The following is a 14,319-nucleotide window of genomic DNA, read 5'->3' on the forward strand; positions in this document are numbered from 1 at the left end:
AAATCTTATCTGTGCTATTGGTTGTAGACATTGGTTGTGTCTAAGGAATGAAGTGGGTGGCAAAACAGTCTAGCCATTGGGAGGTGCACTTGTCAGTACTGGTCCCAAGCCCAGATAAAAAACAAACAGGTTGTGTCAGGAAGGTAACAGGACAGGACAAAAGAAAGACATGAACTAGAACTAAAAAGGGGTAAATCCTAAATGAAATTGGTAAAACTGGGGATTGGAAAACAATGCAGAAAGAAGGTAGCAGAAGTGCAAGAAAAGCAGAGCAAGAGTAGGCGAGAGGAAAGTGATAGCAGTGCAAGAGCAGAGATGTGCGGGAACAGACTAAAGCAATAGCTGTAAAAGAGAGAGCTTTTTGCGTATGCTATGTGAGAAAACTGCGAGAGCAGGGAAAGTGAAGGCTGAGATTAGATCTTACCTGTAGGTGAGAGCAGACCCGGGGACAGAAGGCCATGGACACTGTGTGGGAGAAGCCTGGAACCGTCCTGCATGGACATCCCCAGGGAACGCTTCGGAGGACGACCTGGGCGAGAACTGGGGAAATGCAGAGGAAAAAACAGGGGAACGTGTCAATGATACATAACAATAATGCAAAGAGAAAGAAGAGAACATTTAGCTTATTGTTGATGTGGTATGTATAATAGGCAATTGTCTGCTACTAATGCTTTTATGGTTATGTATTCTTTCAATATAGACAAATTGTGTTTGCGTGTGTGAATTGCTGCTTAAATGTTGGACACTCGGTATAGCATGGTATTATTTAAATTATGCTCTTCAGAATGATCTGGTATAATGAAGTACATTAAGTGCTTCTGGGTAATATTTCTAAAGGTACAGCAGTATGTACTCCACTTCATACAGGGGGAGACACTCAGGTGTGAACACAAACACACATTCAAAAGCAGCTGAACAGCGAGAGGTAAGAGATTTGTACAGAGACGTCCTACAGAACGGACAACTGTGCTAAGATGTTAATGATGACCTTAAAACATACGCCTCAGGCTGAGTGAGAAAGAGAATAAGAGAGGGAATGAAAAGATATCTGATAAGAATTTTGAGTGGTTCAGGCCACTACAAGTACAGTGTACGATACTCTTCAGATGGAATGAGTGGATTTCCTTCCGAAGGTGTATAACACAAGAGGACAGGAAGGTTTCTGAAGGTTCTTTACAATATACATACATACAGAGCATTGTCTGTTTCATTCATTCTTTCATTGTCTGTTCACTCCTTTATTCTGGTCAGCATGTTTTTGAGCAGTTTGTTTGTTTATTTATTAGAATTTTAACATCTTGTTTTCCACTTTGGTTACATTCATGACAGGAACGGTAGTTACTCATTATACAAGATTCATCAGTTCACAAGGTTATATCGAACACAGTCATGGACAATTGATTATCTCCAGTTCACCTCACTTGCATGTCTTTGGACTGTGGGAGGAAACCGGAGCTCCCGGAGGAAATCCACATGGACACGGAGAGAACATGCAAACTCAACTTACCAAACTGAGCCTCTGTGCCACCCATACATGTTGTATGTCAAATTTATTCTGAATCCATGATAAAGTGATTAGAATCATATTAGAATTAAACCTTATCTTATCGAATCTACAGTGTACTTTCATTCATTCATTCATTGTCTGCTTTAGCACCTCTTTATTTAAGTCAGGGTACGAGTCACTGAGCGAAATGCAGGAAACACACACACTGAATAGGTAGCCAAACAATCTCAGGTCTTTTAACTGTTGAAGGAAACCAGAGCTCCTGGAGGAAACCCAGGCAGACACAGGGAGAACATGCAAACTCCACACAGAAAGGACCCGGACCGCCGCTCCACCTGAAAACTGAACCCAGTGAGGCAGCAGTTTTACCCACCAATACACTGTGCCAACGTACAGTGTAATAATGTTGTTTTACATTGTGAAAAATGTACTATCTAACTACCTGAAACATTAGAACAGGTTTAGGTTGCTCACAAGGACAATACACACACTGTCCATTCAAATTAATAAATACATTCTTAAATCTGACCTGTTATAATACCAGAACAACTAGATACAAGACAGAATCACTGTGTATAATTGTGTATTTAAAGAAGCCACAATTCTGAGCAGTAATAAACCAAGTCCATATTCACTATTGAGTGGAAAACCAGATGAATCAATACTAAACTCTAAGTGAACACACACACACACATAGGTGTCTGCAACAGTTGAATTATCTGTCCAGACCAAGAAAACCAAACAGACGACACTCTCTGCAGTCACGTTACTAATCTAATTAAAAGCTATGAACAGTGGTGCATGGAGGGCAGAATAAAGCGATAATCAACATGAACGAGCGCTGTGGTTCTACAAGCTATAAATAAAGAGAAGTCAATGGTGTTAACTGCAGTGTTACTGAACATCACGATGCAGTCCAGACCTTTAGCAAGAACATTTCTGCAGATTGGACAGCAATGTACAAACCTCATTTCCATGAAACGCTGGGGCATTTTGCAAGATAAATAAACAAAAACAAGAATCTGTGATTTGTTACAAAATACAAAATTAATGTTTTGGCTAACCAACTTGATTTTTTTTGTAAATATAAACACATTTTAAATTTAATTCCCGGAATGCACTTTAAGTCAAGTCAAATTTATTTATATAGCGCTTTTTACAATGAACATTGTCTCAAAGCAACTTTACAGAATCCAGGACCAACAGACCAAAAACCCCTATTGAGCAAGCCAAGGGCGACAGTGACAAGGAAAAACTATATGTAAGAGATTCAGGAGTTTTATTAACAGCAGTTACACTGTACAATGAAATTCTTACTTTGCTTGTCTTAGTACACTGATGAAGCATAACATTATGACCATCTTCCTAACTGACTGGTCTGCAGCTATGCAGCCCCATACCCAACAAATTGTGGTGCTCTGTGTATACTGACACCTTTCTATCAGAACCAGCATTAACTTCTTCAGCAATTTGAGCTACAGTGGCTCGTCTGTTGGATCGGACCACACGGGCCAGCATTCGCTCCCCACATGCATCAATAAGCCTTGGTCGCCCATGACCCTGTCGCCGGTTTACCACTGTTCCTTCCATGGACTACTTTTTATAGATAGATAGATACTGACCACTGCAAACACCCCACAAGAGCTGCAGTTTTGGAGATGCTCTGACCCAGTCGCTCTGACCAAGTCATCACAATTTGGCCCTTGTCAAACTGGCTCAAATTCACACGCTTGCCCATTTTTCCTGCTTCTAACACATCAAGCTTAACCAAGACAAACTAAAACTAATTACTTAAACTGAAAAAAACTATTTACTAAATATTACAAAATAAAAAAAATAAAAATACATAACTAAAAGAAATAAGAAAATAAACAACTGTATTACTGTATTAAAGCAACAATTAACTTTTCCCTAATGTACCTCTATATCTTTTAAGGGAGAAAAAAAATAAATAAAAATGAATTTCATAAATCAACTTAAAGGTACACAGAATTCACTAAAAACAAAAGAAAATCTAGTCAAAAACACAAGACACCATCAACCATACCAGCAACCTAACCGGACATTTCCGCTGCTGTATAAAACAAGGAGGAAAAAGGCAGCTTCCTCTGGAGCATGCTTTCTTAAAGAATGAAGTAACAAGTGCCAAACAATAGTTGTTTTTTTTTTCAACACTTCACTTGGAGTTTCTGACTCACTTGCCCCTTATTTGTTCCTGTAGAGCAATATAAACCTTCAAAAGCCCAAGGTATTAGAACAGTTTTTTTTTTCTTTTTTTTCCTTGTGGTGATTGTACACGAATCAGGCTCTCAGCTCCTCTGGGACACTTAAACCTATTTTCCTATTTAGCTCTGCTTCAGTTGGGTATTGTTAGTGGTCGAGTAGACCTTTTCCTTACTTGTGAGCAGGTGCTTCCCTTATATAACCCCCTCTCTGTGCTCTCACTTCCAAGAACAAACTGGATAAAAACTCTGTTGTGTGTTGGATGTTTGGTCTTGTGCAGTGGAACCTTCAGCAGTGACGACTTTGTTAGGGGTTGATTACATTAGATGAGATGCAGCAGAGAACATTGATACATGGAAAGCCTTTTTTTAAGTTAAACTGGGACTATTTTATTTCAACAGTGACTATAAATACATGTGAATAGTCTTCCTCACAATAATAATAATAATAATAATAGGCTGCATGTTGGCTCAGTGGGTAGCACTGTCACCTCACAGCAAGAAGGTCCTGACTTTGAGTCCCAGTTGGAGCGTTCCGAATCCTCACTATGTGGAGTTTACATGTTCTTCCCGTGTCAGTGTGGGTTTTTCTTCCGGGAGCTCCGGTTTCCTTCCATATATGCAAATATATGATACTGGTGTGTTTGTGAACTGGCGACCTTTCCAGGGTATTTCGGACCCACCATGACCCTGACTAGGATAAAGTGGTGGTAAAACAGACAATGGACCCCTGTGGACAGGTGCAGTACTAACTGATGGTATATATCTGGGTCATCAGGGAATTAATTCTAAAAGATGATCATGGGGCAGCACGGTGGCTTGGTGGGTAGCACTGTCGCCTCACAGCAAGAAGGTCCTGGGTCTGATTCCCAGGTGGAGCGGACTGGGTTCTCTCTGTGTGGAGTTTGCCTGTTCTCCTTGTGTCTGTGTGGGTTTTCTCCAGGAGCTCCGGTTTCCTCCCATAAGTCCAAAGACATGTAGTCAGGTCAACTGGAGATACTGGTGTGAGTGTGTGTGAACTGGCAACCTGTCCAGGGTTTTTCCAACCTTTTGCCCAGTGAATCGGACCCACCACGACCCTGAATAGGATAAAGTGGTGGTAAAACAGACAATGAATGAACGAATTAATAATAATAATAATAATAATATTTTTTAATTGACTTGGACCCCTGTGGACAGGTGCAGTGTTAACTGATGCTATAAATCAGGGTAATCTGGAAATTTATTCAAAAAGATGGGGGCAGCACAATGGCTGGGTGGGTAGCACTACCACCTCACAGCAAGAAGGTCCTGGGTTTAATTCCTAGGTGGAGCGGTCCGAGTTCTTTCTGGGTGGAGTTTGCATGTTCTCCTTGTGTCGTGTGGGTTTCCTACAGGAGCTCCGGTTTCCTTCCATAAGTCCAAAGACATACAGTCAGGTTAAAACGAGATACTAAAATTGCCCTTAGATGTGTGTGTGTGTGTGTGTGTGTGTGTGCCCTGCAATGAACTGGTGCCCTGTCCAGGGTGTTTCTGTGAATAGGCTCCAGATCCCTCCCTGTGCGACCCTGATTAGGATAAGCAGCTTAGAAAGTGAGTGAGAGTAGGTAAGTAAGCAAGATGATCATGGACTGATGACGTCACATGCCAGGGTAATTGATTGTCCAATGTTAGATTTAATATCACTTAATTTGGAAGTCTTTTTTAACTCCTTTTTCTTCCTCCGCCCAACTCAGACATAATGTGGTGAGTGGTGCAGTCTTCCCCACAGTCAAGACAGACTGAAGAACTGTGTGAGTACACAGACTTGCTCTCTCATACACACACACTTGCACACACACACATGCACATGGTCCCACTGGGCTAAATGAACAGATGGCTGGGAAAAGTCATTCACACGTTGCTGCACGTTCCATTCGCCAGCGAAGAAAAAACCCTGTCAGTGCGCTCGTCACAGCCAATCACTTCGCTGCAAATCCCCCGCGAATCTCTGCTGGGGACCAGCGAAAAGTGGGTTACTAAGCACTTTTCTATTCCCTCGCAACATCGCAAATGTGCCCTTGTCATCTCTTAAACGGCCTCGTTCAATATTCATGCCCTGCCGACACCTGCTCGTCTCAGTAAAAACAATGCAAGTACAGAGCCAAGACTCACTCCAAATTATTCCACACCCAGTCCCCCCCCCCCCCCAAACAAGGCGTGGCTTGCCCACCAGGGAGGATTTATTTGCTATAATTGATTTTACAAAATGGGAATTAATATTTCCAACCATAGGTCTGAGCAATGTGGACCAGAACGGTGTTAAAAGTCAAAGAAAGCATGTCGGACCATAAGAGGAAAATAGTGCACGAGGTTAAACCTGTTTTATTTTTTCATAAATAAAAAAGTTTAATGGGAAGTGGTTTAAACAATAACAAAGGTGGCAGCTGAGGAGGGAGGAAAAAATGTACAAGTCAGGGTGCCTTTGAAGATATTTAATTAAAATCTAATCCTGCATTCTTAAAGGCTCACATAAATTAAGCTGTCAGTCAGGAGATTTATGCATTCACATTTGCATATTGCATACAATTCATCAATTACTCATGTTTGAAAGGCTTGAGTATCCCAGGGAGAGAAGCTGCCAGCATGCCAGCCGAGAGAGAGAGAGGCAAAAAAAAAGAGGAGGGTTGGGAGGGGTGTCCTGGTACCCAATGATGCCCAGGAGAAGTCAGTCTCCATATGTCCATGTATTCAACCAACACAGCTGAAAGCCCTCACTCGTACACACACACACACACACACACACACACACACACACACACACACGGAGTAATGAAAGACTGGTATTAGTACAGGAAAGTGGGGTGATTATTTACCAAAAACGACAAAAACCAAGATTGACACACCTCACTAAGCATCCTCAACAGTTATTTTTTTAAACTTACATAACACTGGTTTATTCATTCAGTACGGAAGTTAAAAAAAATCATTTAGCATCTTTTTTGCAGATACATTTGTAAGCGTAAAATGTGTGAGCTCCGCAAATCAGTACCTGGTGAAAAAGCAATTTCCTTTCTGAACATCACAATGAATTTTAAGCATCATTACAATGTTCAAGTGCTTTTATGGTACTTTTTAATTGTGTTTAAGCCAGAATTTATCTAAAAATTATACATCTAGCAGTACACTGATCAGCCATAACATTAAAACCACCTCCTTGTTTCTACACTTACTGTCCATCAGCTCCACTTACCATATAGAAGCACTTTGTAGTTCTACAATAACTGACTGCAGTCCATCTATTTCTCTACATACTGTTTTTACCGGCTTTCACCCTGTTCTTCAATGGTCAGGACCCCCACAGGACCACCACAGAGCAGGTATTATTTATGTGGTGGATCATTCTCAGCACAGAGAAACAGATAGACTACAGTGAGTAATTGTAGAACTACAAAGTGCTTCTATATGGTAAGTGGAGCTGATTAAATGGACAATGTGTGTAGAAACAAGGAGGTGGTTTTAATGTTATGACTGATCAGTGTACCTTTGTGTTCAGGTGTCTTAGTTTTAAAATAACTGAATAATTACATAATTTATGTTACATTATTTTACAATATGTTCTTCATGTGGACACAATTTAATGCATTAAAAAATGTAGGCATTTTTGCATCTGTACTAGAGCAACAGGACACTTTTCTTTCAAAGAAAATATTTGAGCAATTTTTTTTCCCATTTTATCCTCTAATTAGTCAAATTTTCAATTGCACAACACCTGATCTGATCCAGAAGAGCCGGATCAGCACACGTCCCCTCCGACACGTGTCAAATCTGCATCCGCTTCTTATCACCTGCCTGCGTTGGGATCCCAAACAGACCCCCCCCCCCCACACACACACACACACAAACACAAACAAAGTCACCTGGACCAATCCCCAGTCCAACTTTCCCTTTCTTAAACATGGCCAGTTGTGTTTATGTGGACATGAGTTTGTACACTCTGCAGTGGTGCACTAGACGCATTAGACCGCTGCACCACCCGAGCGCCACAGTTATGGTGCTGTCTAATACACTGGTTGAAAATCCGCCATAAAAGTTTCTTTGGGTTAAGATCAGGTGAATATAAAGCCCTTAAATATCTTTTATACTTATCAAACCATTTAGAGACCTTTCATGAACTGCACATAGTGCTTTCGTCATCTAGGAAAAGACCACTTACAGAAGGATTGAAATGTTTTATGATATTGATTAGGTTATTAGTCAGAACAACTTTTTATTAATTAGCATTATTAAATAAATACACCAAAACTACACCAGCTATTTATTCAGGGTTTTTTTATGTCACTAATTAATAAAATTTATTATTTAATGGGTCTTTTTTCTTTCAAACAAAATTCTAAATTGCATACTTTGCGTAATTTGTTCCATAAATTATCAAATGACATAAAGGAATTAATTACTTGCAACATCTACCTGATTCCTTAAATTTTTTCTGATTTTTTTTCAAAAGTCCCAAACAAAAATAAAGAACTTTTATAATTTATGGAATGTTTTTTAACGAAAAGATAGGGGCGGGGCAGTACATTATACAGAAAAGACCCAGTGATCAAGCTGAAGGCTATTTCAAATAAAGAAAAAAAAGCATCAGACATTTAAAGAGACAATCTTCCCTCATGCTGACCAGTCCTAAACCCTTAGTACACTTTCACAGCCCCCCAACCCCACCCCACACTCACTCACTCACTCAAATTATCTAAGATATGCTGTCTGAAGATGCCTTCCTGAAATCGGGCATGTCCCTATTGGCCACCACAATTGGCCATTGTTGAAATAGCAGCCCTTTACTCACTGCTGTCAAAAAAAGGGCACGATGTAGGAAAGCACTAGCCATTTGGGACACAGCCATTACTGAGTTATGGTTAAAGTTAACTTTAAGGTCAGGCCTTAATTCCTTAAGGTACCTATTACCTTTCCTCTACGATTCTACAAACCCTCTTACTTTTATTAGTTTCAGTCATCAGCTGGTTTGGATGTACCACACTTTGATGTGAACTACAGTAAACAGGAGTAAACTAACATGTGACAACACAAGCAAGGTCACACCTGCCTCTTTCTGCCGTATATATTTGTTCATCTGTCATCGAGCGCGTAAGTGCATCGAGCGTTTTATAAAGCAATCCAATATGGTGCGGATTAAAGCTGTATCCCTCCACACTTTTAATTTGGATGAGGAGCTTTGGCCCAGGCGGCGTGTTCTGTGGCCCTTTTTTTTTCTCACACCGTCTCACACTGTGTTCCATTATCTTGATTGGTGATTGACTGATGAAGACCATTGTTAGCCGCAACCGACGGCTTGGCCGTAGGGCTCGATGTAACCCGGGAGATGAGGAAAAAATCACGGCGAGAGTCTCCAGCCACCTACCGCTGGGCTCAGCCACTTCTGACATGCTTATGAATAATACGTTTAGTGAAAGGCAGGAAGGTGTGTTCAGATTAAAGAATCCCAAAACAAGTCAAATGCAGCCAACAATACAGTAAAAATAATTCTTTACAATTTAACACAACTTTTTATTAACAGAATAGCTATGTTTTACAAGCAATGACTTCTGATGATGTGCATAAGGTTTAACTGCAGATAGAAGTGAGACTATTTATACACTCACTAAGCTCGGTAAACATGTGATTCAGTATAAACGTAGCAAAATATTGCACATACGCCCTTAAAAAAAGAAAGAATAGTGTATGTCTAGCAGTATTTAGTTTTAAACTATTGGCTGGGCAATGCTAGTTTTATGGTCACAGTTAACTCAAAGAAATAGCAGGTTAACATTAGCAACTTGGTGATACTAGCTAATGCCAATGTTAACCCTCTATTTCTTTCATTGTATCAGTACAATTAAAAGTTGCTTTAGATTAAAGCGTATGCTAAGTGATGCAAATAGATGCTTCTATTCATTCAATCATTCAGTCATTGTCTGTTTTACCCCTGCTTTATCCTTGTCAGGGTCACGGTGGGTCTGATTCATTGGGCGAAAGACAGGAACCACCCTGGGCAGGTCAGCAGTCCATCAAAGGCAAACACACACACACACATTTAGGGCAATTATTAGTAGCTCCAATTGGCCTGACTTCATGTCTTTTGGAAACGGTGCACCCGGAGGAAATCCACATGGACACAGAATGAACTTTAAATACAGGCCAAATATTTATTTAAGCTTTTAGGTGCCAAGTATGTGGTTCAATGTAAAGCTCAGTGAATCATAATCGATAACAATAATTCAGAAAAAGTGAAATGAGTTTCTAGCTCCTTTTGGAGTTTTTAAATACCATGTCCACTCACTGTCCACTCTATTAGACACTCCTACCTAGTTGGTCCACCTTGTAGATGTAAAGTCAAAGACGATCACTCATCTATTGCTGCTGTTTGAGTTGGTCATCTTCTAGACATTTATCAGTGGTCACAAGATGCTGCCCACAGGGCACTGTTGGCTGGATATTTTTGATTGTTGGACTATTCTCAATCCAGCAGTGACAGTGAGGTGTTTAAAAACTCCAGCAGCACTGCTGTGTCTTATCCACTAATACCAGCACAACACACACTAACACACCACCACCATGTCAGTGTCACTGCAGTGCTGAGAATGATCCACCACCCAAATAATACCTGCTCTGTAGTGGTCCTGGGAGAGTCCTGACCATTGAAGAACAAAGTGCTTCTATATGGTAAGTGGAGCTGATAAAATGGACAGTGAGTGTAGAAACAAGGAGGTGTTTCACTAAAATCCCAAGATCCATAACACACCGTTTCACTTACAAGTACATTAAAAGTTTTCTTTTTTTATTTTAACTGCAGCAATTTCTGGGACCTGTCATAGAAGAGTTAAGAGTTTGTGGTGACAGAGCTTCATCTATGTGACAACGTGTCTCTATAGACGCTGACCAGAAGTCCACACCAGCACCACAACAGCCCTTTTGTTCAGCATTATTAACTGAGAGAATTCCTCCGCTTTGGATTTTATTAAAAAGTGTAGTGAAAGTGCACACACTTTTTGAGGGTTCAACGAGCGCAGGAGAAAAAAGAGAGAGAAAGAGCAAGCATGCACTCTCATATCTTTTAAAGAGGAATCTTGGATATGTTTAAGTGGTTCCTTCGACTGACACCACGTAGCTTTTATCTTAAGTAGCCGATGCTCATAATTCCACTGCATGGTGCCACTGCGGAACCACTGATGGTATTGAATAAACGTCAAAAGTCCCCCCCCCCGTACTAGAGAACTGGTGAGATAGTATTTACGGCAGATTGAGTGAAGTGGGGGAGGGGACGTTTGTTTGCCAGACATTATCTTTTTCCATCAATCACGGCATTGCAAGTGCATCTTTTCATTGCACATGGGAGAGTTCCGCACTGTGCGCTTTGTATGAAGGAAGAAATATCTATCAAAATGGAGCATGGACAAGTCCACAGAGACCATCCTCGTTTCAAACACACACATGCCAGCTAGCAAGAAAAATTAAAAGCTTTTAATTTGTATTAATTTCTGTGTAGAGAGCTTTACTCACAATATGCTTCTAATGTAAATATAAGGACAGTTGTTGAACTTTAATATATTTTTATTCAATGTTTCGATACATTTAAGTCAAAAGTATTTGCAAATTTGAAAGATATGGACAGCTCTCTGTAAGAAATCTACAGTGGCAAAGTTTTGTAAATCCAGCATTTCTCCACAGCAAGTAGCGAGTCGATAAGTTCTTTAGTTTTGTAGACAAAGTAACAAGCAACACTTCCACAGCAAAATCTATGGAACAGTTAAGTAACCCCCCTCATGCACACAAATTCTACCACTGTGACGATAAACTAGGAGCGGATTGGCCCTGATCTCTGTGTATGAGGGGTGGCATTACTCCTTAGATCTCTTCTATCAATCATCCAATGCCAGCAAATCTTCAATCAAAAGAATCAAAAGCTCTATCAAATGGTGCCCTTGTGGCGCAGCAGGATATTCCGCTAGCGCACCAGCGCCGAGATTCTGAACTCATCGGTTCAAAACTCGGCGTTGGCACTGGTCGGCTGGGCGCCATTTAGCGGGAATAATTGGCAGAGTCTGCAGGGCAGGATGACCGGACTATGTGGGTGGGGTCTTTCAAATGAATAAGAGCATTTAAGTCCTACTCCAATAACATTGACCTGTCCTTTTTAAATGTATTTTTGCTTAGTGGAAAAAACAAAAGTCAACTGCAAAAAGCGTCATGTAAATATGTGCTAGCAATGTATTTTTTTCTCTTCTGGCATGTTCATGTTCATTTTTTTTTTTTTTTTAGCATTCGGCAGACGCTTTTTATCCAAAGCGGCTTACAATTATGACTGAACACGATTTTAAGCAGTTAAGGGTTAAGGGCCTTGCTTAGGGGCCCAACAATGGCAACTTCGCAGTGGTGGAACTTAAACCAGCAATCTTCTGATTACTAGTCCAGTACCATAACCACTGAGCTATCACTGCCCTACATGTTCATGTTTATTTAATGCATATAATGAAGTAAATATTAATCGGTCCAAGGATTAAAATATGTATAATAAATAACTTTTAATCATGTCAGAAGTAGCTATGACCAGCAGTAGGTAGCTGAATGATTTAATTTCCTTATCTCCTCATTCATTCATTCATGTCTTGGGGGTGGCATGGTGACTCGGTGGGTAGCGCTGTCGCCTGACAGCAAGAAGGTCCTGGGTTTGATCCCCAGGTAGAGCGGTCTGAGTCCTTTCTATGTGGAGGTTGCATGTAGTCCCCTTGTCTGCACGGATTTCCTCCTAGAGCTCTGGTTTTCTCCCACAGTCCAAGAACGTGCAAGTGAGGTGAATTGGAAATACAAAATTGTCAGAGACTGTGTTTGACATTAAGAACTTGAACTACTTGTCCTGTCATGAATGTAACCAAAGTGTGTGAAACATGACATTAAAATCCTAATAAAATAAATAAATCTCCTCATCAAATAAATAAATCTCCTCATCAATCATTATTATTCCATCACCAACCCAACTACTGGAACTGAGAGCTAGAGTTTATACTATTCTTTAGGCTTTAGAAGACTGTGACAATGCTGTATACAGTACACACAGACAATATAATTATAATTCTTTGAAATGCAACCGGGAATGTGTATGTTGGTGTGTGTGTGTGTGTGTGTGTGTATGTGTGTGTGAGAGAGAGAGAGAGAGAGAGAGAGAGAGAGTGTGTGTGTGTATGTGGCAAGGCAGAAGGTCAATAGAAAGTTCAGATCCTGAGTGTTTGACAGGGCCGCTGTTTCTCCCTAGAGAAGCCCTCCCTCCTAAACTGTGCTTGACCCTTATCATTGGTCTGCACACACACACACACACACACATTTTCATCTCATTTCAAAAGCCTCCCTCAATACTATGTTTCCAGATCGCTTCACCCTTTCATCCCCTGCACTGCCCACCTTCTCTTTCCATTCCTTTCTGTCCCCCTCACTCTGCAGGTCTGTATTGACTTTGCATTGAGCACTTGATGAGCCTGTAATTTAGCACAAGCAGAAAGATAGAGAGACAGAGAAAGAGAGAGAGCGACTGTCATCACCTGACAGCATGTTGAGACACAGCTCAATGAGGGAACTTTATAAATAGAAATGTACCGCTGATAAACAGCGCTGTACCTCTGGAGTATCTGTTCTCTCTTTAACAATGGCTGGCAGCAGGACTCCGAATGTTTGAGACAAAACCTTCATGCTGATTAAATTGTTTTTTAATCTTTGAGTTCTTCATAATATTATCACAATATTACTTTTTAGATACATTTCTGTAATACTGGAGTCTGAGCAGTTCAGGTAATATATTCAGCTATGAACAAGCCATTAAGAAGCCTGAAGAACCAATCAGAAGAATGTTCTGGAGAAACACTATCCATATGGTCACCAGGAGTCAACTTGACAGCACTTACTTCTATAATTTGAACCCTGTCCATCCAACCACTTGCACTACCATGCTGCCCAGCCAAACTATTTGTTTAACAAAATGATTTTGTGTTTATCATCAATGTTTACTATTTTACTTGGATTTTGCATTATTTAATTTAAAGAAAAATGAATTTTTGGAACAGTCATCAGTTATTCAGCCCCACTATGAGAATATGAGAATGGCCTTGAAGGCGGGTTATCTGAGAGTGTTCACACACTGTTGTGTGAGAGAAAGCAGACCCATATAGTTCTCTGCACATAGTGATGGCCTCTGTCTGTCTGTTTCAAGATCACATATAAGAAACATCTTGCACTTATGAATCAGATAAAACACAAAACACTTTCACTACAGTTACAGAATCCTTAGAGGAACTAAACAGTTGTAGAAGTCTCTTAAAAAGGACTGGACTTTCATTTTATAAGACTATCACACAGTGTACATTTACTATTACAGTGGTACCTTGTAACTCAACGTCCCCTAAACTCAAATTCTTTAAAACTCAACACCCTTCGTGAAGAAATTTGTACCCTGAAATTTCCCTTAAACATGTTCAATTTGTTTTTTAAAAATGTATTTATTTAATTTCAAATTAACAATGAACAGTTACTTTGTTCAGCACTTGGCTTGAGCGGTGCAGTAAAACGTCATCAAAGTGCACATATGAG

General features: G+C 40.3%; 1 protein-coding gene across 1 annotated transcript in view; it reads right to left on the reverse strand.

The window, feature by feature from the left end:
- dacha (dachshund a) overlaps positions 1–14,319 on the reverse strand; it is a 255,396-nt gene that overhangs the window by 136,474 nt on the left and 104,603 nt on the right. The window contains exon 2 of the mRNA XM_063011819.1: positions 425–540. Within this exon, the coding sequence (XP_062867889.1) occupies positions 425–540 (116 nt within the window). The remainder of the gene's footprint in view (positions 1–424; positions 541–14,319) is intronic.

The sequence above is a fragment of the Trichomycterus rosablanca genome, chromosome 16, assembly GCF_030014385.1.
Source record: "Trichomycterus rosablanca isolate fTriRos1 chromosome 16, fTriRos1.hap1, whole genome shotgun sequence".
Taxonomy (NCBI): Eukaryota; Metazoa; Chordata; class Actinopteri; order Siluriformes; family Trichomycteridae; genus Trichomycterus; species Trichomycterus rosablanca.